Genomic DNA, 18,592 nt, shown 5'->3' with positions numbered 1-18,592 from the left:
CATTGTCGAGTTGACGGACCATCTCCAGAGGAAGCTTTTGGAGACGTGCAGCAGTTGTTTTCCACCAATACAGAACGCAACAACCCTTGTATACCCGACTATGAAGCCAATCGTCAAATGCACCTGTCCGTACATTTTGCCACGCCACCTGTGATATAATCCTGTTGTTGACTTCTTGCTGCGACAGACAATCAGTGACATGGTTCTTTTTAACAAATAAATCACCAAAGTGTAAAAGAAACTCACCAGATTGATATACTGAGTTAAGAAAGTAAACCCAAGTCAAGAAGAAAAAACATTCCGAATTAAATGCCAAGTCTGTGTATATATATATAGCCTGGCGTTGGCTTCGCGGTTAGGTTGCCGGCTTGGGATCCTAGGATCCTGGGTTCGAATCCCGGTCGATCGCTGAATTAACGCCAGGGGGGTTGACTCAGCCTGTCAACCCTCCGAGGTCGGCAAATTGAGTACCAGCTTGCTGGGATGAACGATCACGGTGTGTACCCCGATTCAGAATAGGCACACTGTATCCCTGCGCATCGTAAGAGCGTGACCAAGGGTTGGCGTCAGGAAAGGCATCCGGCCATAAAAACATTGCCTCAAACAGGGAACCATGATTGTCATGGGGCCCGCAAGGCTAAGCCCCGCTCTAGCGGGGAAAAATGGCCTTAGAACGATCATTCATTCATATATATATATATATATATATATATATATATATATATATATATATATATATATATATATATATATATACATATATATATATATATATATGTGTTTTGCTTTCATGGATGACCTGACAGTTGTCCAACGGTCCGCTGATGCAGCAGTAGAGGTACTGGGACGACTGGAAAGGTTGATGCGGTGGGCAAGAATGGGATTTAAAGCAAGAAAGTCGAGGAATGTGGTAGTGAGACGAGGAGTGGTGGATAACATACACAGGTTTGAGCTGGGAGGGGGGGTGGTTCCATCATTGACAGAGGTCCCTGTGAAGAGTTTGGGAAGATGGTTATACAGTGGAGTTGAATGATGTGGGAAGAGTGGAGGAGGTCAGAAACAAGCTTTTGAGAGGTTTGAAGAGAATTGATGGATGTGGTTTGCCAGGTAAGTTGAAGGTATGGTGTTTGAAGTTTGGGTTGATGCCACGAGTATTGTGGCCATTGATGATGTATGATATTGCAATTGGGCATGTAGAGAGGATGGAGGTTGTGGTGAGTGGGTTTGTGAGGAGGTGGTTGGGAGTGCCACGCTGTTTGACGAACATTGCCTTTTATGGTCAGGGTGGAAAACTCCAGTTTCCCTTGACATCATTAACAGAGGAGTTTAAGGTGGTGAGGGTGCAGGAGTTCATGATGTTGCGGGATTCAAGTGATGCAGTGGTAAAAATGCTCTCCCAGAGAAGAAGGGAAGTCGGAAGTGGAATGCAAGAGCAGAGGTGGCCGAGATGGAGGAGTGGTTGCAACAGGAGGAGGTCATGGGGATGGTACAGCCTGGGAAGCATGGCTTGGGGTGGATGGAGCATGAGCGATGGGGAAAGGCATGTGTGAAAGAGAGGAGGAAGATGGTTGAGAGGGAGGTGAGAATAAAGGAAGAGGAGGGGAGATATGTGAAAGCAGTCGGTCAGGCACAGCAAGGTGCTTGGACTAAGTGGGAAGGTGTGCGGGTGAGGATATTGAAGTGGCAAGAGATTTGGAGGATGGAGCCAATATTGTTGAATTTGCGGGCAACGTATGATGTGCTTCCGTCACCAGTAAACGTGATTGTGGGGATTGCTGCAAGAGGAGAGATGTTATTTGTGTGGAGGTGTGGGAACGGTGCAGCATGCACTGAGTGCATGCTCAGTAGCATTGGCAGCAGGAAGACACAGGTGGCGACATGATCAGGTGCTGGCGGTGGTGGTGCAGATGGTGCAACAAGAGGTGCTGAGATCGAGAGAGAGAGAGAAGAGTGGAGAAGGAGACTGATGGGGGAGAGGTGTGGTTTGTCAAAGAGGGCCAAGTGATAAGAGGTGGAAAGAGGAGGAGGTGGAAAGCAAGAGGGCTGTCAGATGCGTGTGATTGGCAGGTGGTGGCAGACCTAAAGCCACAATTGGTATTCCCAGAGGAGATCTGTGTGACAAGGTTGCGGCCTGACATTGTCATTTGGTCAAGTGCAACAAGACAGGTCATCTTAGGCGAGTTGTCGGTACCTTGGGAAGAGAACATGGAGGAGGTGCACGAGAGGAAGAGAGGAAAGTACAGTGAGCTGGAAGCAGAGTGCCGGGAGAAGGGTTGGCGAGTTTCGTGTCAGCCATTTGAGGTGGGGTGTAGAGGGTATATTGGCAATTCCTTTTCTGCATTTCTTGCTAGGCTGGGAGTGTGTGGGACAGAAAGAAGGAGGATGTGTGACAAGGTGGCCCAGCTTGCCTTGAAAGGCTTTTTGGATATGGAGGAAGTTTATGGAGGCACGTCGAACGTGTGTGGTTTTTGTGTGGTTGGTCGTGTGTGTTTTTTTTTGTTTGTTTGTTTGTTTTTGTTACCATTATTATTTCTTATCTTGTGTATATGAGTGAGTGGGTGAGGGTATGTTTTTGCATGAATTAATTTTTGCATGAGTGTGTGCTTTTGTGTGGTGAGTGGTGTATGATGTCAGGGTAGGTGGTTGGTTGGTTGGTGTTGTGTGTGTATGTGTGTGTATGTGTGTGTATGAATGATCTGGTGTGTTTTGTTGGTGAGTGGTGAAGGGTATAAAGGTGGGTGTTTGAGTGTTCCACCATGTTTGTTTGGTGCTGTGGATTCTGGATGTGGAGGTGTTGTTGTTGTTATTCGCACTGGCTGGGGGTGGGGGTATGTACGCATCCAGGTGCAGTTGCTGCATGTGGATGTGTATGTGCCCCTGCTGGCCCACCTTAGCTGACCGTAACGAGGTTGAAGGGCCGAAACGGGATGATGCTGAGGACCTCGACTGAGGACCCGGTCAGTGCGGCACACTTATGACCAGGTGTTTTGAATTTATTTATTTATTTATATATATATATATATATATATATATATATATATATATATGGGAGCGTATGCTGGATCAGCACGTCACTACGTCCTTGGACGACTCATCAGCACCATCCAGACACACACCACTGTGTGTGCTACGGAATGAGGTGTTTTTACGGTGGCCGGAGTGCAAATCCTGCCACAAACCTCCTTCAGAGAGGACCCAGTACCCTGGTACTCATTTCGCCGACCTCGGAAGGATGACAGGCTGAGTCAACCCCACCTGGTATTAATTCAACAGCTGACCGGGATTCGAACTCAGGACCTTAGGACACCAAGCCCGCTGCCCGAACCATTGGGCCAACACCAGGTTTTTTTTTTTTGGTTTTTTTTTTTTTTTTGTACACTGAATCGAGGCTCGTGAAAGAGCTAACATTTACTTCACAAACAAATCAACCAGACAAACAAAACACACAAAAAGAGGGAGCGGAAAACAAGATGGGGAGAGAAGAGGAAGCACACAAACACAACATTTGAGAGCAGGGAGATGTGTGGAAGGGAGAGGGCTTGGGGGGAGGAGGCGTGGGAAGGGGGGGGGGGGGGATGGAGGGAGAAGTATAAAACACAAGGACACCAAGGACTTCCAGGACAAAAGTTGGTATTTCAAAAAAGTGGAATTGGGGTGAAATTAGCGGGGGTAGAAAAGATCAAGGTTTTGGATGGGGGAAGATAAGAGATGGTGGTGAACAGCAGTTTTAAAGACTTGGAGGGTGGAGTGGGATTGAAGAGAGTGAGGGAGTTTGTTCCAGAGGCGGGAGAAGAGAGGAATGAAGGAGTGAAGGTGAGCAGAGAGTCTTGATTTTGGCAGTTTGATCATAAGAGGGTTGCAGGCAGATCTTGTGCGACCTGTAGGAATATTTGCGGGACAGAGCCCAGAGAGAGCTGGGGGGGCAAGGCCAGAGAGGAGTCGGTAGAAGATGGAAAGACCACCAACCTGCCTGCGGTGAGTGAGTGAGAGGCCCTTGGAGTTAGCTTCATCGCAGGAGATTCCAATGATTCTGAATGCTTTGGTTTCAACAGCGTGAAGACGAGCTAGGTGTGAGGCAGGAGCACCAGCCCAGAGGGGAGAGCAGTATTCCATTGAGCTGCGGACGAAAGCCTTGTATGTGGTGAGGAGCTCAGGTGTGCCAAGGAAGGACTTCGCACGACGGAGGATGCCCAGTCGGCGACTGGCTTTGGAGGCCAGATTTGAAATGTGGTTTTCCCAGGAAAGATCATGGCAGACCCAAAAGCTTGAGTGACAGAACTTCTTGGAGAGAATTATTCAGAAAGTGGATGGGAGGGTTGTCCATTCGGTCTTTTCGGAGAGACATCGTAAGAGTGTGAGATTTGTCAGGATTGAAAGACATGTTCCACTTGTTTGCCCAGTCTGTGATTTTGTCCAGGTCTGCAGAGAGTGAGGAGGCAGCAGACTGCCGATCTGAGGGATGAAGAATGGAGCGACAGAGAGTAGAGTCATCAGCAAAGAGATACAGAGGATTTTCAAGAGAGTCAGAGAGATCATTGATGAAGACCAGAAAAAGCACAGGGCCCAGAACACTGCCTTGTGGAACTCCAGCCTGAACAGGAAGAGGAGATGAGAGAAACCCATTCAGGGCCATACGTTGACTACGACTAGAGAGGAAGTCCGCCAGCCATGCGTGGAGATTTCCATGGATACCAAAAGAGGAGAGTTTGGTGAGCAGAGCGGGGTGCCAGACCGTATCGAAGGCACGTGATATGTCAAGGGAGACTGCTCTAATTTCCTGTTTGGCATTGAGGACCTCCATCCATTGTTGAGAAAGCAGAAGCAGCATGTCCAGAGTAGAGTGTCCAGGTCTGAAACCAAATTGATAATCAGAGATCAAGCCATTGGAGAAGAGGAAAGATTTCATATCTGAAGCAATGATGGATTCCATGACTTTGCTGATAATTGGGAGAAGGCTGATTGGTCTGTAGTTGCTGGGATCTGTTTTTGCACCTTTTTTGTGCAAAGCGGTGATGTTGGCAGATTTCCAAGCAGATGGAAGATGACCTTGAGCAAAAGAGAGGGTGAAGAGAACAGAGAGAGGGAGTGAAAGAGCGGAAGAACAGGATTTTAGGACCCGTGGGCTGATGCCGTCAGGTCCAGTTGCAGAATCCGAGTCGAGGGTTGACAGAAACTTTTCCACCTTGTCAGGAGGAAAGGACACAGAGTCCAGGAGCAGCTGGGTACGACTGGGTACGGTGGGTACAGAGAGGGATGGGTTTGGGACAGAAGATTTAGAGGCAAACACAGAGTTGAGGCATTCAGCTTTTTCACGTGCGGAGTCAGCCGTGTGGCCATTTGAGGTGAGGGAGGGGATGGAGGGGGAACAAACACCAGAAACAGATTTGACCAGACGCCACCAGGATTTGGAAGAGGGAGACAGATAAGAGAGTTCGGTCCTGAGAACGGAGAGATATTGTTTCCTGGCTCTCCTGAGGGTGGACACCCACCACCATACCAAAATGTGGACACCCACCACCCACCACCATACCAAAATAGGACACCCACCACCATTTCATTCACCATAATGAATGGTGCAACGTTTGCTTTAGTGAGATGTATAGTCACTTTCATTCACCATAATTGACACTTTCATTTTGCAATTTGTCATTTCTTTTCACTTCAGCCAGAGTCTGATCTCTGGGAGCATAAAACAAATTCATCACATTCTTTTTGGCAGAGTGTGTGGATCACTAAAATTAACGCTGTGTTAATTTTCTGAATATGCCTCCATATTTGCTTCTCCATATGTTATTTTTGATTGTATCATTGTGAGTTCATCAAGTTCTTGAAGTATTACTTGATATATTTTTGTTCTATTGCATTTATATTGGCAAATATAGAAATAAATGTTGTTGTTTTTTATTGAAAAATTAAATGATGGCAATGGAAACAAAGGTGCTGCCCCGAGCACGTTAATTTGCAACGTTTGCTTAAGTGAGATGTATAGTCACTTTCATTCACCATAATTGACACTTTCATTTTGCAATTTGTCATTTCTTTTCACTTCAGCCAGAGTCTGATCTCTGGGAGCATAAAACAAATTCATCACATTATTTTTGGCAGAGTGTGTGGATCACTAAAATTAACGCTGTGTTGTTAATAGCAGTAAACATAAACTTTCAAGAGTATGCTTTGTGGCCAAAACATAGCCCACATAAAGGGAGGGTTTTTCACAGAACTCTGTTCCATGGGTCCCTGCTAGTAACATTAAAAATAACTCAATTTTAACCTGACCTCTGACCCTTGACCTCTTGACTTCAAAATCTAACCAGTTCTTTTTTTAAATCTGTTTGTTATTGTTATTCACAATATTGTTGATTCACAATACTTATTATACATTTGGATCAAGTTTGGTCAAAATCCAATCACTGGTTCACAAGTTAGTGCAGTAACATAATTTTTACCTAACATGACCTCTGACCTTCGATCCCTTGACTCCAAAATCTTTAACAAAAGTTGCATGAAAACAATCCCAATGGTTTATCCTCAATATGGAAATGAATGACAGTTTATAATTATTATATCAGTCACTCAGGAAGATTATTATGGACACTGCATCCAAAACGGCCCTGAGAGCGAGCTATGTCATCTGGCTATGTAGAAGCTCAAAGGCCTTCAGACAAATAGAATTACTGCACACACCAGAAATATGGTCTGAGGGAAAAGGGAAGGTTGAGCGCTCATAAAACCTGTTTGACCCACCAAAGTCTGGTCTGAAGTCCAGAAACCTCAGAGTATAGTTTCGAGTTTAGTATAGTTTCAGATTATTATTCAGACATAGAGATTCTGTAACAAGGTGAAGATTTCTGCCGTCATCTTCATTATTTCAGGAGTGCTCATCCTAAAAGGGGTGATGGGAAGGCTCCGAAGATGACTGCACTGGTGTTTCACCAATTAATTACCCCCTGCCCCCCTCCCCCCCCACTAGTAATTATCCCCCACTAGTAATAGGTGTCCATAACCATCCTTATCCATGTAGTTGAACGCCGGCCAAGGCCCACACCCTTTCACCTTTATTCGCTATTAAATTCGTTTTCTCCGCAAAACGCTTGAGCGATTGACACTTAACATAGGAGCGCCTACCCATGGAGAACTTTTTAACAAAGTTACATGACGATTGGATGGAAAATGCAGCCGATGTTCAAAAAAGTCTGTTTTCTGAAGGGGTGGATTGCAGGGTGTTTCACATAGCAGTAATAAATGGCCTCAACCTTCCTTCGCTCAGACTGGGCCGAATTACATTTACAACGGATATTGATGTTATCAAAATTATTGCCAATGCTCCTCAACATACTTCCGCAAACGAATGAACTTTCGGGGATTTTCTTTTCAAACTATGATTAGGGGTATTGCATTCAATAGCGTTTGTCTGTAAATCAATCTAGCAGGGCTCAAAAGGAAAAGTTATTTAAAAAGAACATTAATACATCCTGGGATGGGACGCCATTCGCGATCTTTAATCGACCCAAAGGCTGATTTAGATGTACCTCTCGGGCCTCGTAGGTGTCTGGGACGATGATGCTGTACGGTGTGTCAGGGATGTGATACACCGGCGTTTCTTTATGAAGATCCTACAGTACAAATCAAAACCAAAATATACATCTCGCATGAACATCAAGGACACTGCAAGTAACATCAGGCCATGACATCTTATTTGAGGAAAGGCACTTCCATATAATACGTAAGTGTGCAACACAGAATGGAAAACAAGTCTTTCTCATTAAGGTTTGTGTCGTTCTTCGGTGGTGGACAGGTAGAACAATACTTAGAATCAACAGAACCTTGATTGAGGTATGTTAACTGCTATGAGAAGCAAGGAGAAGCTGACGTTTCTGGTGTTGACCCTTTGTTGGAGTGATGTCCAATATGTTCACTTGTTGTATTTTCCCAAGGGCTAACCCCGCTCTAGCAGAGAAAATGGCCTTAAAATGCCTGTTGTGTTGTGTTGTTGTTGTATTTTCCCAGGGAGGTTAACATACTTCGACTGAAGATTTGTTGATTCCATTCAAAATATACAATTCAACTGTTTGCATAATTTAACGTCAACAACTTGCTCATTGAAATATCCCAAGAGGTTTGCATCACATTTTGCATGGTAAAGAAGAAACTTCGTGCAAAAGATTTGTAGCTACAAATTGTTTGGGTGGTGGACGACATCATTCTTTGTGCAAGATGTTTTGAAAATTACTCGAGCGATGGTTAAAAGACTTTTGAGAAAGTTAAACACAAACCGCGCTGAGGGACAGTGATAGAGTCTGCAGGATATCGAGCATGGTTTTCAAAACGGTGCCGCTCCAAAGCATGTGCGGAAATCTGTCAGGAAAATAGAACACAAAATTGGTTTATCCTCCACACCATCCCCTTAAAATAGCCTGGGACCGTCTTCCAATCGCTCAACATGCCAATAATTTCAACACGATAGCCACATGCTCCACACTGTAGGATCGTTCTTCTATTAGAAGAGAAAGATTCAACCGACATTCATTCATATCAACTGTAATTATTTTAGTAAGGCCAATGGCTTTGTATGTCTGACACATATTCAGTTGTCCAGATTTGTTCATCCCTCTTGCATTACATTGATGAGCAGTTGTCCATTTCTCCCCTTGCCCGATTCTTCAATCAATCCATTTTCAGTCTGCTTATTTGGTGCTCTGATCTGAGTACTTAACATGTTCAAATCCCACATACAATGCCGATTTGTCTTAGGTCTAAAATGTCTCAGTAATTCATGGGAAAAAGCACACAGATGTCTCCTAATGTCCTTGATACAGACATAGAGAATCCTTGTTCTACAAGTGATTAATCTAGAAATCTCTATTTACAATTTTTCGCTTTTTTTTCTATGAGCCTTGTATGATTCTTGCTCCACCAGGCACATATTGCTGCATACTAGATTGGCTGACTACCCAGCAAGCTGGTATGTGTTTTACTGATCCCAGAAAGATGACAGTCTGAGTCAACCTGCCAGATGTTACTTTGGCACGGCTGGGGCTCAAACTCAGAACCTCAAGATCTGAAGCCAACCACCTTAACTGTTAAGCCACAACCAAGCTTCAATAAGCCTTAAATATTTTTTTTTTACTAAGAAATGAATAAATGAAGGAATAAATCTTACGCCTGTATTTCATACGTCAAGTTTGCTGACGACGCCCTCTTGTAACAAGGCCCTGCTATTTATTTTGGAAAGGTGAACGTGAAATCAACTTTAACTTCATTAACTCCATCAACTTGATTAACTCTTTAAAAGTGATTAGCAAGACGGATGGCATTTCAAATAAAGAACCTTTCATGAAGCAAATCAGCGAGCGGGGAATGTGACATGTACTTATCAACCAGGCCAGAGAGGTACTTGTCAGCCACTCTGCGGATACGCTTGTGAATATGGTTAAAATTAACGAGAAGAAATTGTGCGTGTCGCTCCAGGTCCTCCTCATTCTCCTTTGTCTTTGGCTGCCGGGAAAAGCAAGGTCATAAACCAGTAAGGGAAGAGGTTTTTACAGCTGTGAGTTAAAACTCATTGGTGTCGCACCATTGTTTGCAGGAACATAAAATACGTTTTGATGTTACAACAGAAACGCAAATCACGTCGATAATCTCAACCACAGTGCAGCACACATTGCTCTCCCAGGCATTGCAAAAGTTCATATTTCTTTGTTGATAAAACGTACCTTTTTAGCCATTACATTAAGAAACATTTCAAACACCTTGTCAGCAACAGCAGCAATACACTGCATCATTCCTGGGGATCAAATGAACAGATGAATAAAACAAAAATGTACATTCACAAATTCACAAATGTACAAATGTACAAAAATGTACATTCACAAGTCAAAACCACAAGCCAATCCATGGCAGAAAGTCAAAACCACATTCGAAAAAGATCAGAAACTAACATTTCAAAAAACGTGATGAAAATGCTTTCATGTACCGATGAGTTAGAAACCACCATTAAAATTATTAACTGCTTCGATTAATCAAACATACCCATCCGGATTCCAGGCAGTACGGAGAAATGTCAATTTTAAAAAAGAAATGTCATAACAACTAAGCGATCCGATTAAGAGAGTCAAGCTGTACATATTTAAAGTTTCAAAGTAAAAGACAAGTAAATCAATACAATTTTGAGTAAAGGTTTATTAACTATCATCAAATTCCAAAAACAGCTTCACAATCATTACAAACAAATGGTCCACCTGATTTGTCCTTTTGAATGGCTTTATCCTCCAGGTAGCGGAACATGACCTGGAAGTGCTCCTGGTCTGTTGAGCGGGACACCCTGAAACAGAGACAAAGTTGGATGCTTTGAGTTTCAAGTCTTACATCACAAACAAAGATGCAACTAGAGCGGCACTTAGTAGAGAGCATACCTCCGCCTGGTGAACAGTTTATGTTTTGTATCCCACTGATAGGCCGGATGTGGATTCGGACCTGAACCAAAATGTAATTGCCTTGTTCTTGTCACCTAACCAACTTGTCCATAACTTTTTTTAAATATCATGTTATATATCACTTTTCACCCGATCGCTCAATGGTGAAGAATCACTTTTAAAATTCTAGTAGCCGGATACGGATCCGGATCTTCACCAAAATCTAATCATTTCACCCTTGTCACATACACTACCTCTCTGCCAAATTTCATCCGAATCCATCAATAACTTTTTGAGATATCCTGCCATGTATTGTTTTTGGCCCTATCTACCAATGGTGAAGAATCACTTTGAAATTAAATAATTATCTTATCCGAATCCATATTCAGATCTTGACCAAAATCGAATCGAATCGAATCGTCATTGTCACACACACAACCTGTCCACCAAGTTTTGTCTAAATCCGTCCACAACTTTTTGAGATATCCTGCTATGTATAGTTTTTGGCCCAATCTCTCAATAGTGAAAAATCACTTTAAAAATTCTACCAGCCAGATCCGAATTCGGATCTGCACCAAAATCTAATCATTTCGTCGGTATCACATACGCTACATCCCTGCCAAATTTCGTCTGAATCCATCCACGACTTTTTGAGATATCTCGTTCACAAACAGACAGACATACAGGGGTGAAAACATAACCTCCATCCACCTTTGGTCACGGAGGTAATAATGAATGTGCGAGATGCAGCAAAAAGCATGACGAGCAGTCGGCAAATCCACCAAACGTAGCCACATACGATGGATGAATAAGTAAATTTTGATTTAGGTCAGTCAGGCTTTGGGCCACACAAGGCAGATGGATAATCAAATGACTGTAATATAAGATTATAAAAGGTACCAAGCAAATCACACCATCACAACAAAAGAGAATAATAAAATATTGGTAATACGTGTTATACTTCAAAAAGTTAAACAGATCAAAGTTCGAAAGCAATAATTAAACAACTAAACTTTTTTAGGCTCATCGAAAAAGATAATAAAACATATATGGTCTGGAAGATATATTTTTAATTTATAATTTATGTAATTTAATTTATAAAATTATAATTTATCATTTTCATTTAATTTCTGAAAGATATATTATGAAGAAGATATATGTTTTATATATTTTTAAATACAAGGTCAAGACTCATGGAAGAGCTTGGACACACAAAAGATCAGAACAAAACATTACAAAAGAGAACAGCAGGAGAAAAGGGAAACACCAACAGAAGGGTGGAAAGAGAAGCTAGACGGAGATGGACAAACAAGAGATACAGATAATGGGTATGAGATGCGCAAGCTAAATTTTGAGTGAGATCGGGTGGTTTAATGGGTGTAGAAAAGATCATGGCTTTGAAAGGGGATGGCCTGAGATGGTGGTGAACAGCTGTCTTGAAGACCGGAAGAGAAGGATGCGATTGAAGAGAGTGTGTAAGGATGTTCCACAGTGGGGGAGGGGGGGGGGGGAAGAGAGGAATCGGCATCTGGCTTTGGAGGCAAACTTTGAAATGTGGCTTGCCCGAGAGAGATCATGACTGAAAATGAGACTCAAGAATTTGAGTGACTGAAGCTCTTCGAGACAGTTGTTGAGGAAGTCGATGGGAGGGTTTGTGGAACAGTCCTTTCAGAGAGAGAGTGAGTAAGTGGGATTTGTCAGGATTGAAACACATGTTCCATGTGTTTGACAAGATTGTGATTTGGTCAAGATCTGAGGAGAGGGAAGAGGCTGCTACCTGTCTGTCAGAAGGATGAGGGATGTCACAGCAGAGAGTGGAGTCATCAGCAAAGAGATAGAGATAAAGAATAGTTTAATGATTTATAAAATAAAACTTAAAAAGATAATAATGAACAAAATTTCTTAAACTAAACCTGCTGTGGGTTTTTGACAGCATTTAACTAGAACATCACTCAGTAGAGAGCATTCCTCCGCCAGGCTGAGCAGTTTACGTTTTGTATCCCACTGATAGGCCAGATCTGGATCCGGACCTGAACCAAAATCTTGTCAGCTTGTTCTTGTTGCCTAACAAACTCATCCACCAAGTTTTATCAGAAGTTGTCCACATCTTTTTTGAAATATCATGCTGTATATCGCTTTAGCCCGATCTCTCAATGGTGAAGAATCGCTTAGAAATTAAATAATTCTCATATCCGAATCCATATTCAGATCGTCACCAAAATCGAATCGATTCTTCCTCGTCACACACCCCCACCTGTCCACCGAGTTTCGTCCGGATCAGTCCATAACTTTTTGAGACATCGTGCTATATATCAGTTTTAGTCCTATCACTCAATGTTAAAGAATCATTTAAAAAATTCTCTGATCTGGATTCGAATTTTCATCAAAATTTAAACATTCTTCCTTGTGTCACACCCATCTGTCCACCAAGCTTCGTCTGAATCTGTTGACAACTTTTTGAGATATTATGCTATATATAGTTTTTTGCCCTATCTCTCAATGGTGGAGAATCACTTTAAAAAATTCTCAGTTCCAGATTTGGATCCGAATTTTCACCGAAATCGAATCATTTCGTTCTTGTCGCATACCCAACCTCTCCACCAAATTTCATCTGAATCTGTTAGATCTGAGAATGATCAATCTTTATTCAAGTAGATCTGCATGTGGAGACGGACATGGACACACGCACACACACACACCTCAAAAGCCTTTATTTAATGTCCCATCAGTACTGGCAATGGATAAGACTAATTAAACAAAAATAATTTTTAGTTTAAGGTATTTAAACTTGTAAAGGTCCAAATACCTATATATAAAAAGGTAGAACCAAGGAGCCACACCTGATGTACTCAAGTCGGTAGACAGACAACAGGTAGGTAGACATGGCAAAGTCCAGCTTGTGAATCAAGGCGATCACATCTTGAGGTGGATTTAAAATGGTGATTATTGAAGTACGAAGGTCCGTTAGTTCGGTCTAAAGGCACAATTAAATGTAAAAGTCAGATTACGATCCAAACCGTCAAATACATTTCCCTCTACATCCAAAACATCACCAAAATCTTCGCTGAGGGCCGACCTGAGAGATGGTGTCGTTCTTGAGTGCAGAGTTGTACTGCAGCTCCGAGCGTAATGGTTCAGCACTGGGGAATGTATGTAGCGGGGACTTCACAGCGATCTCACAAGCCGCCTCATACCATTCCTCCGGCCAAAAGCCTGCACGTTAAACAACACACATTACACATAGGTAACGTCGGTATCACGTCCATGTGGCATGCACAGTAGCAGTGTCTGACCTGTGATGTTGCTGTGATTTTGTTCTTCAAAATAATGTGACAAAAGAAAGAACAAGGACCTCGCATGTTTATATAGTGAGAAAAAAAACAAAAAAAAAACGAGTGCGGATAGGGAAACAAACCATAAACTATAACGGAACTTGGTAAAGTGCATACCACCACGTTTATGTTTACGTTTTGTTTATGAACAATTTACCTTTTGTATCCCAATGATAGGCCGGATCTGCATCCGGACATAAACCAAAATGTAATTGCCTTGTTCTTGTCACCTACCCAACTCATCCACCAAGTTTCGGCCAAATCCGTCTACAACTTTTTGAGATATCATGCTATATATGTAAGCATAAATATTGGAACAGATTAACTTAAAGTAAGTTAAAGTAGTATAATAGTTAGTATTTGGTTGCATATCCCTAGCATACAATAATGCATTGGGCATGTGACCCAATGACATCACCAAACTCTTGATATCTTCCTTTGAGATTCTTTACCAAACCTTAACTGCAGTCATTTTCAGTTGTTGTTTGTTTTGGGGGCTTCTGACTTTAGTCTCCTCTTGAGCAAGTGAAATGCTCCATTGGATTTAAATCAGGAGATTGACTTGGCCAGTCTAAAACCTTCACAGATGAGGTAGTATATGCTTTGGATCATTTGCAATTCCTTATTTTCTCCACAATTCAGCCTTTCCATTCCTTTGGTAAAGGTTTATCTTGGTCTCATCTGTCCATAAAACTTTGTCCCAGAACTCACTGGCTCACCTCTGTACTTATTGGCAAGTTTTAAACTGGCCTTTCTATTTTTGGTACTGATGAGAGGTTTGCATCTTGCGGTGTAGCCTTTGTAATTCTGCTGTCCAAGTCTTCTGCAAATGGTACATTGTGATACTTTCACCCCTGCACTCTGGAGGTTGTTGGTGATGTCACTGACAGTTGTTTCAGGATTTTTCATTGCAGTTCTGATGATTTTTCTGTCATCACCTGCAGTTGTTTTCCTTGGCTGACCTGACCGCTGTCATTTGCAAAGTACACTAGTGGTTTCTTTATTTTGCAAGATATTCCAAATCGTCGTATTTGCTTTGCTCAGTTGTTGTGCTCTGGTTCTCATTGAATTCTTCTTTTCTTTCAGCTTCCCAATTGTTTCCTTTTCTTTCACAGACAGTTCTCTGGTCTTCATGTTGGTTTATACCTACTGACTCCAAAGGCAAAGCAAAAGCTAAAACCAAGACTAGACATTCACAGCTCTTGTATGTGTGAACAATCAATGCAACAAGAAACACCTGAGCAACAGGAAACGCCTGTCAGTCATTTGTTCCAATACTTATGTTTCACCTAAAATGGGGGACTGAACATACAAAGTGCTATTATCATACAATGGTAAAACATATGTACATAAAAATACCAAGAAATAAAAGTCGACCTTCTGTACTCTTGCCACATATTCATCTTTTGATCTCAAATCCAAATTCCTTGAGTAAATAACAATAATTTCTGAAACTTGCCTTTGCCTCCTATAAGGCAAATCCAAGTGTGTGTGTCTTCCCTCAGGAGAGCCAGAAAACAATATCTATCTACTCTCAAGACTGGACTCTCAAACCGGTCTCCCTCCTCCAAATCATGGTGGTGTCTGGTCAAGACTGTTTTCTGGTGTTTGTTCCCCTTTCATCCCCTCTCTTACCTCAAAATCTTGTGTCCCAAACCCATTGCTCTCTATACCCACCTTACCCAGTCATGCCCAGGTGCTCCTGGACTCTGTGTCCTTCTCTCCCAACAAGCTGGAGAAGTTTCTGTCAAACTTCGACTATGATTCTGCAACTGGACCAGACGGCCCCACGCGTCCTAAAATCCTGCTCAGCCACTCTATCTCACCCTCTCTATGTTCTTTTCACTCTCTATTTTGTTCAAGGTCATCTGCCATCTGCTTGGAAATCAGCCAACATGACTGTTTTACACAAAAAATGTGCAAAAACAGATCCTTGCAACGACAGACCAATTATCCTGCTCCCAATTATCAGCAAAGTCATGGAATCCATCATCGATTCTGATATTAAATCCTTCCTCTTCTCCAATGGCTTGATCTCAGATCATCAATTTGGATTCAGACCAGGTCATTCTACTCTGGACATGCTGCTTCTGCTGTTTCAACAATGGATGGAGGTCCTCAACACCAAACAGGAAATCAGAGCTGTTTCCCATGACATATCTCGTGCCTTCGAAACGGTCTGGCACCCCGCCCTGCTCACCAAACCCTCCTCTTATGGTATCCATGGATACCTCCATGTATGGCTCGCGAACCTCTTCTCCAGTCACAATCAACGTGTGGCCCTGAATGGATTTCTCTCATCTCCCCTTCCTGTTCTGGCTGGAGTTCCCCAAGGTAGTGTTCTGGGCCCTGTGCTTTTTCTAATCTTCATCAATGATCTCTCCGACTCTCTGGAAAATCCTCTATCTTTTTTCTGATAACTCCACTCTGTGCCACTCCATCTCTCAACCCTCAGATCGGCAGGCAGCAGCCTCCTCACTCTCTGCAGACTTGGAAAAATTACGAGCTGGTCAAACAAGTGGAACAGGTCTTTCAACCCTGACAAATCTCACACTCTCACTATGACTCTCAGAAAAGATCGACTGGACAACCCTCCCATCTACTTTCTCAACAATTCTCTCCAAGAAGTTCTGTCACTCAAGATTATGGGTCTGACTATCTGCCATGACCTTTCCTGGGAAAACCACATTTCAAAGCTAGCCTCCAAGGCCAGTCGTCGACTGGGCATCCTCCGTCGTGCGAAGTCCTTTCTGGTCACTACTGAGCTCCTCACCACCACATACACCACATACATGTCACTACTGTACAAAGCTTTCATCCACAGTATAATGGAATGCTGCTCTTCCCTCTGGGCTGGTGCTTCTGTCTCACACCTAGCTCGGCTTCACGCTGTAGTAACGAAGGCTTTCAGACTCATTGGTATCCCCCGTGATGAAGCTGATTCTGAGGACCTTTCACTCTCTCACCACAGGCAGGTTAGCGGTCGTTCTATCTTATACCGACTCCTCTCCGGCCTTGCTCCCCTGCTCTGTCTGTGCTCTGTCCCCCAAATATTCCTTCAGGATGCACAAGATCTGCCAGCAACCCTCTTCTGGTGAAACTGCCAAAATCAAGACTCTCTGCTCACCCTCACTCTTTCATTTCTTTTTTCCCGCCTCTGGAACAAACTCCGACACTCTCTTCAATCCCACTCCTCCCTCCAAGTCTTCAAAACAGCTGTTCACCACCATCTCTTATCTACCCCATCCAAAACCTTGATCTTTTCTACCCCCATTAATGCACCCCAAACCCACCTTCCTCAAATTCCGTTTTGTTTCCTGAAATCCCTTGTAGTGTCCATCTTGTTTTATCGTGTACTCCGCACCAGCCCTCTCTCTTCCACAAATCTCCTGATGTCCCTGTTCTCTACTGTTGTTGTGCTTCCCTTTCTCTCCCCCTCTTGTCTCCCACTCACTTTATTATATTTTCTATGTTTTAGTTCTTACACGAGCCTCAACTAAGTATACAAAAAATAATAATAACAAATTTGACTTCACTGTTCCAATACTTATGGAAGTGCCTTCAGTATACAGTGCTGTTGTATACTGTTGTATACAACACTGTTGTATACAGTGCCTTCAGAAAGTATTCACACCCCTTGACTTTCTTCACATTTTATTGTTACAACCTGAATTTCAAATGGATTAAATTGAGATTTTTGATTACGGCCTAGCCCATAGGGCAAAGCCATCTAGAACTAGAACAGCGTTTTGTTTTTTTTGTACACAAGTTCGAGGCTCGTGTAAGAGCTAACATTAATCACAAAAAAAAAAACGGACACACAAAACATACCTACAATAAAGGGAGCGGGAGACAAGATGGGGAGAGAGAGGGAAGCACACAAGTACAACAGTAAAGAATAGGGAGATCGGGAGATCTGTGGGAGGGAGAGGGCTTGGGGGGAGGAGGAATGGGAAGAGGTGGGGGGGAGGGGCATTGGAATGGGGGGAGGGTTGATGGTGGGAGAGGTATAAAACGCATGGACACTGCTCGAACTTCTGAGAAGGAAGTTGGTATTTCAAAAAAGTGGATCTGGGTTCTGGGATCTGGGATCTGGGGTCTGGGGTTTGTCTGGGTCCTGGGATCTGGGGTGTGTCTGTCCGTCTGCATGTAACTCTAAAAAGCCTTTTGTAAATTTGGCCCTTAATGCACATTTGGGTTCGTCTTTAGTATGAAAATTAAATTATATAGTTAAATTGATAGTATGGTGTTCTTTGGTATGGTGGTCACGCGGGCCTGTTGTGGGTTATTGCCTTCCCGGCATTGCTTGTCCATGCTCTATCAATTTGAAATTATGAGCGCCAACCAAAGAAGCAGCACGTACCATTTTTTTTATGTCTTTAGTATGACTCGGCTGGGGTCTGAACCACCAACCTCATAGACTCAGAACAGATGCTCTAACCATTACACCACTTACGAGTCTTGCATTATGAGTCTTGTAAATGCAATATATTGTACATACAGTCACGTGAAAAAGTAAGTACACCCCAAGTAAAGTTTTGACTTTTTCAACATATTTCAACATACAGCTATTTGATCTTCATTTCAACAATATTGATAGATAAAGGTGATATAATATAACAAATATCATGAAACATTTACAATTTGTAGTCCATTGTGTAATTTAAATAAACATAAATGCAAATTTCGCATGTGGAAAAAGTAAGTACACACTTGGCTCTAATAGGTGGTATTGCCCCCTTTGGCAGAAACAACCTCAAGTTGGCGTTTCTTATAACTGTCTACCAGTCTCTGACATTGACTGGGAGAAATTTTTGCCCACTCCATGCAGAATTCTTTCAGCTGTGC

General features: G+C 42.7%; 1 protein-coding gene across 1 annotated transcript in view; it reads right to left on the bottom strand.

The window, feature by feature from the left end:
* PI4KA (phosphatidylinositol 4-kinase alpha) overlaps window positions 1-18,592 on the bottom strand; it is a 261,370-nt gene that overhangs the window by 133,065 nt on the left and 109,713 nt on the right. Inside the window, exons 22-28 of the mRNA XM_068135196.2 lie at window positions 13,489-13,625; window positions 13,253-13,386; window positions 10,239-10,321; window positions 9,714-9,784; window positions 9,371-9,495; window positions 8,274-8,355; window positions 7,530-7,613 (exon numbers count right to left, since the gene is read on the bottom strand). Of these exons, the coding sequence (XP_067991297.2) occupies window positions 7,530-7,613; window positions 8,274-8,355; window positions 9,371-9,495; window positions 9,714-9,784; window positions 10,239-10,321; window positions 13,253-13,386; window positions 13,489-13,625 (716 nt within the window). The remainder of the gene's footprint in view (window positions 1-7,529; window positions 7,614-8,273; window positions 8,356-9,370; window positions 9,496-9,713; window positions 9,785-10,238; window positions 10,322-13,252; window positions 13,387-13,488; window positions 13,626-18,592) is intronic.

Source organism: Myxine glutinosa, chromosome 14 (genome assembly GCF_964187855.1).
Source record: "Myxine glutinosa chromosome 14, kmMyxGlut1.1, whole genome shotgun sequence".
Taxonomy (NCBI): domain Eukaryota; kingdom Metazoa; phylum Chordata; class Myxini; order Myxiniformes; family Myxinidae; genus Myxine; species Myxine glutinosa.
This window is presented reverse-complemented; position numbering and strand designations above follow the sequence as displayed.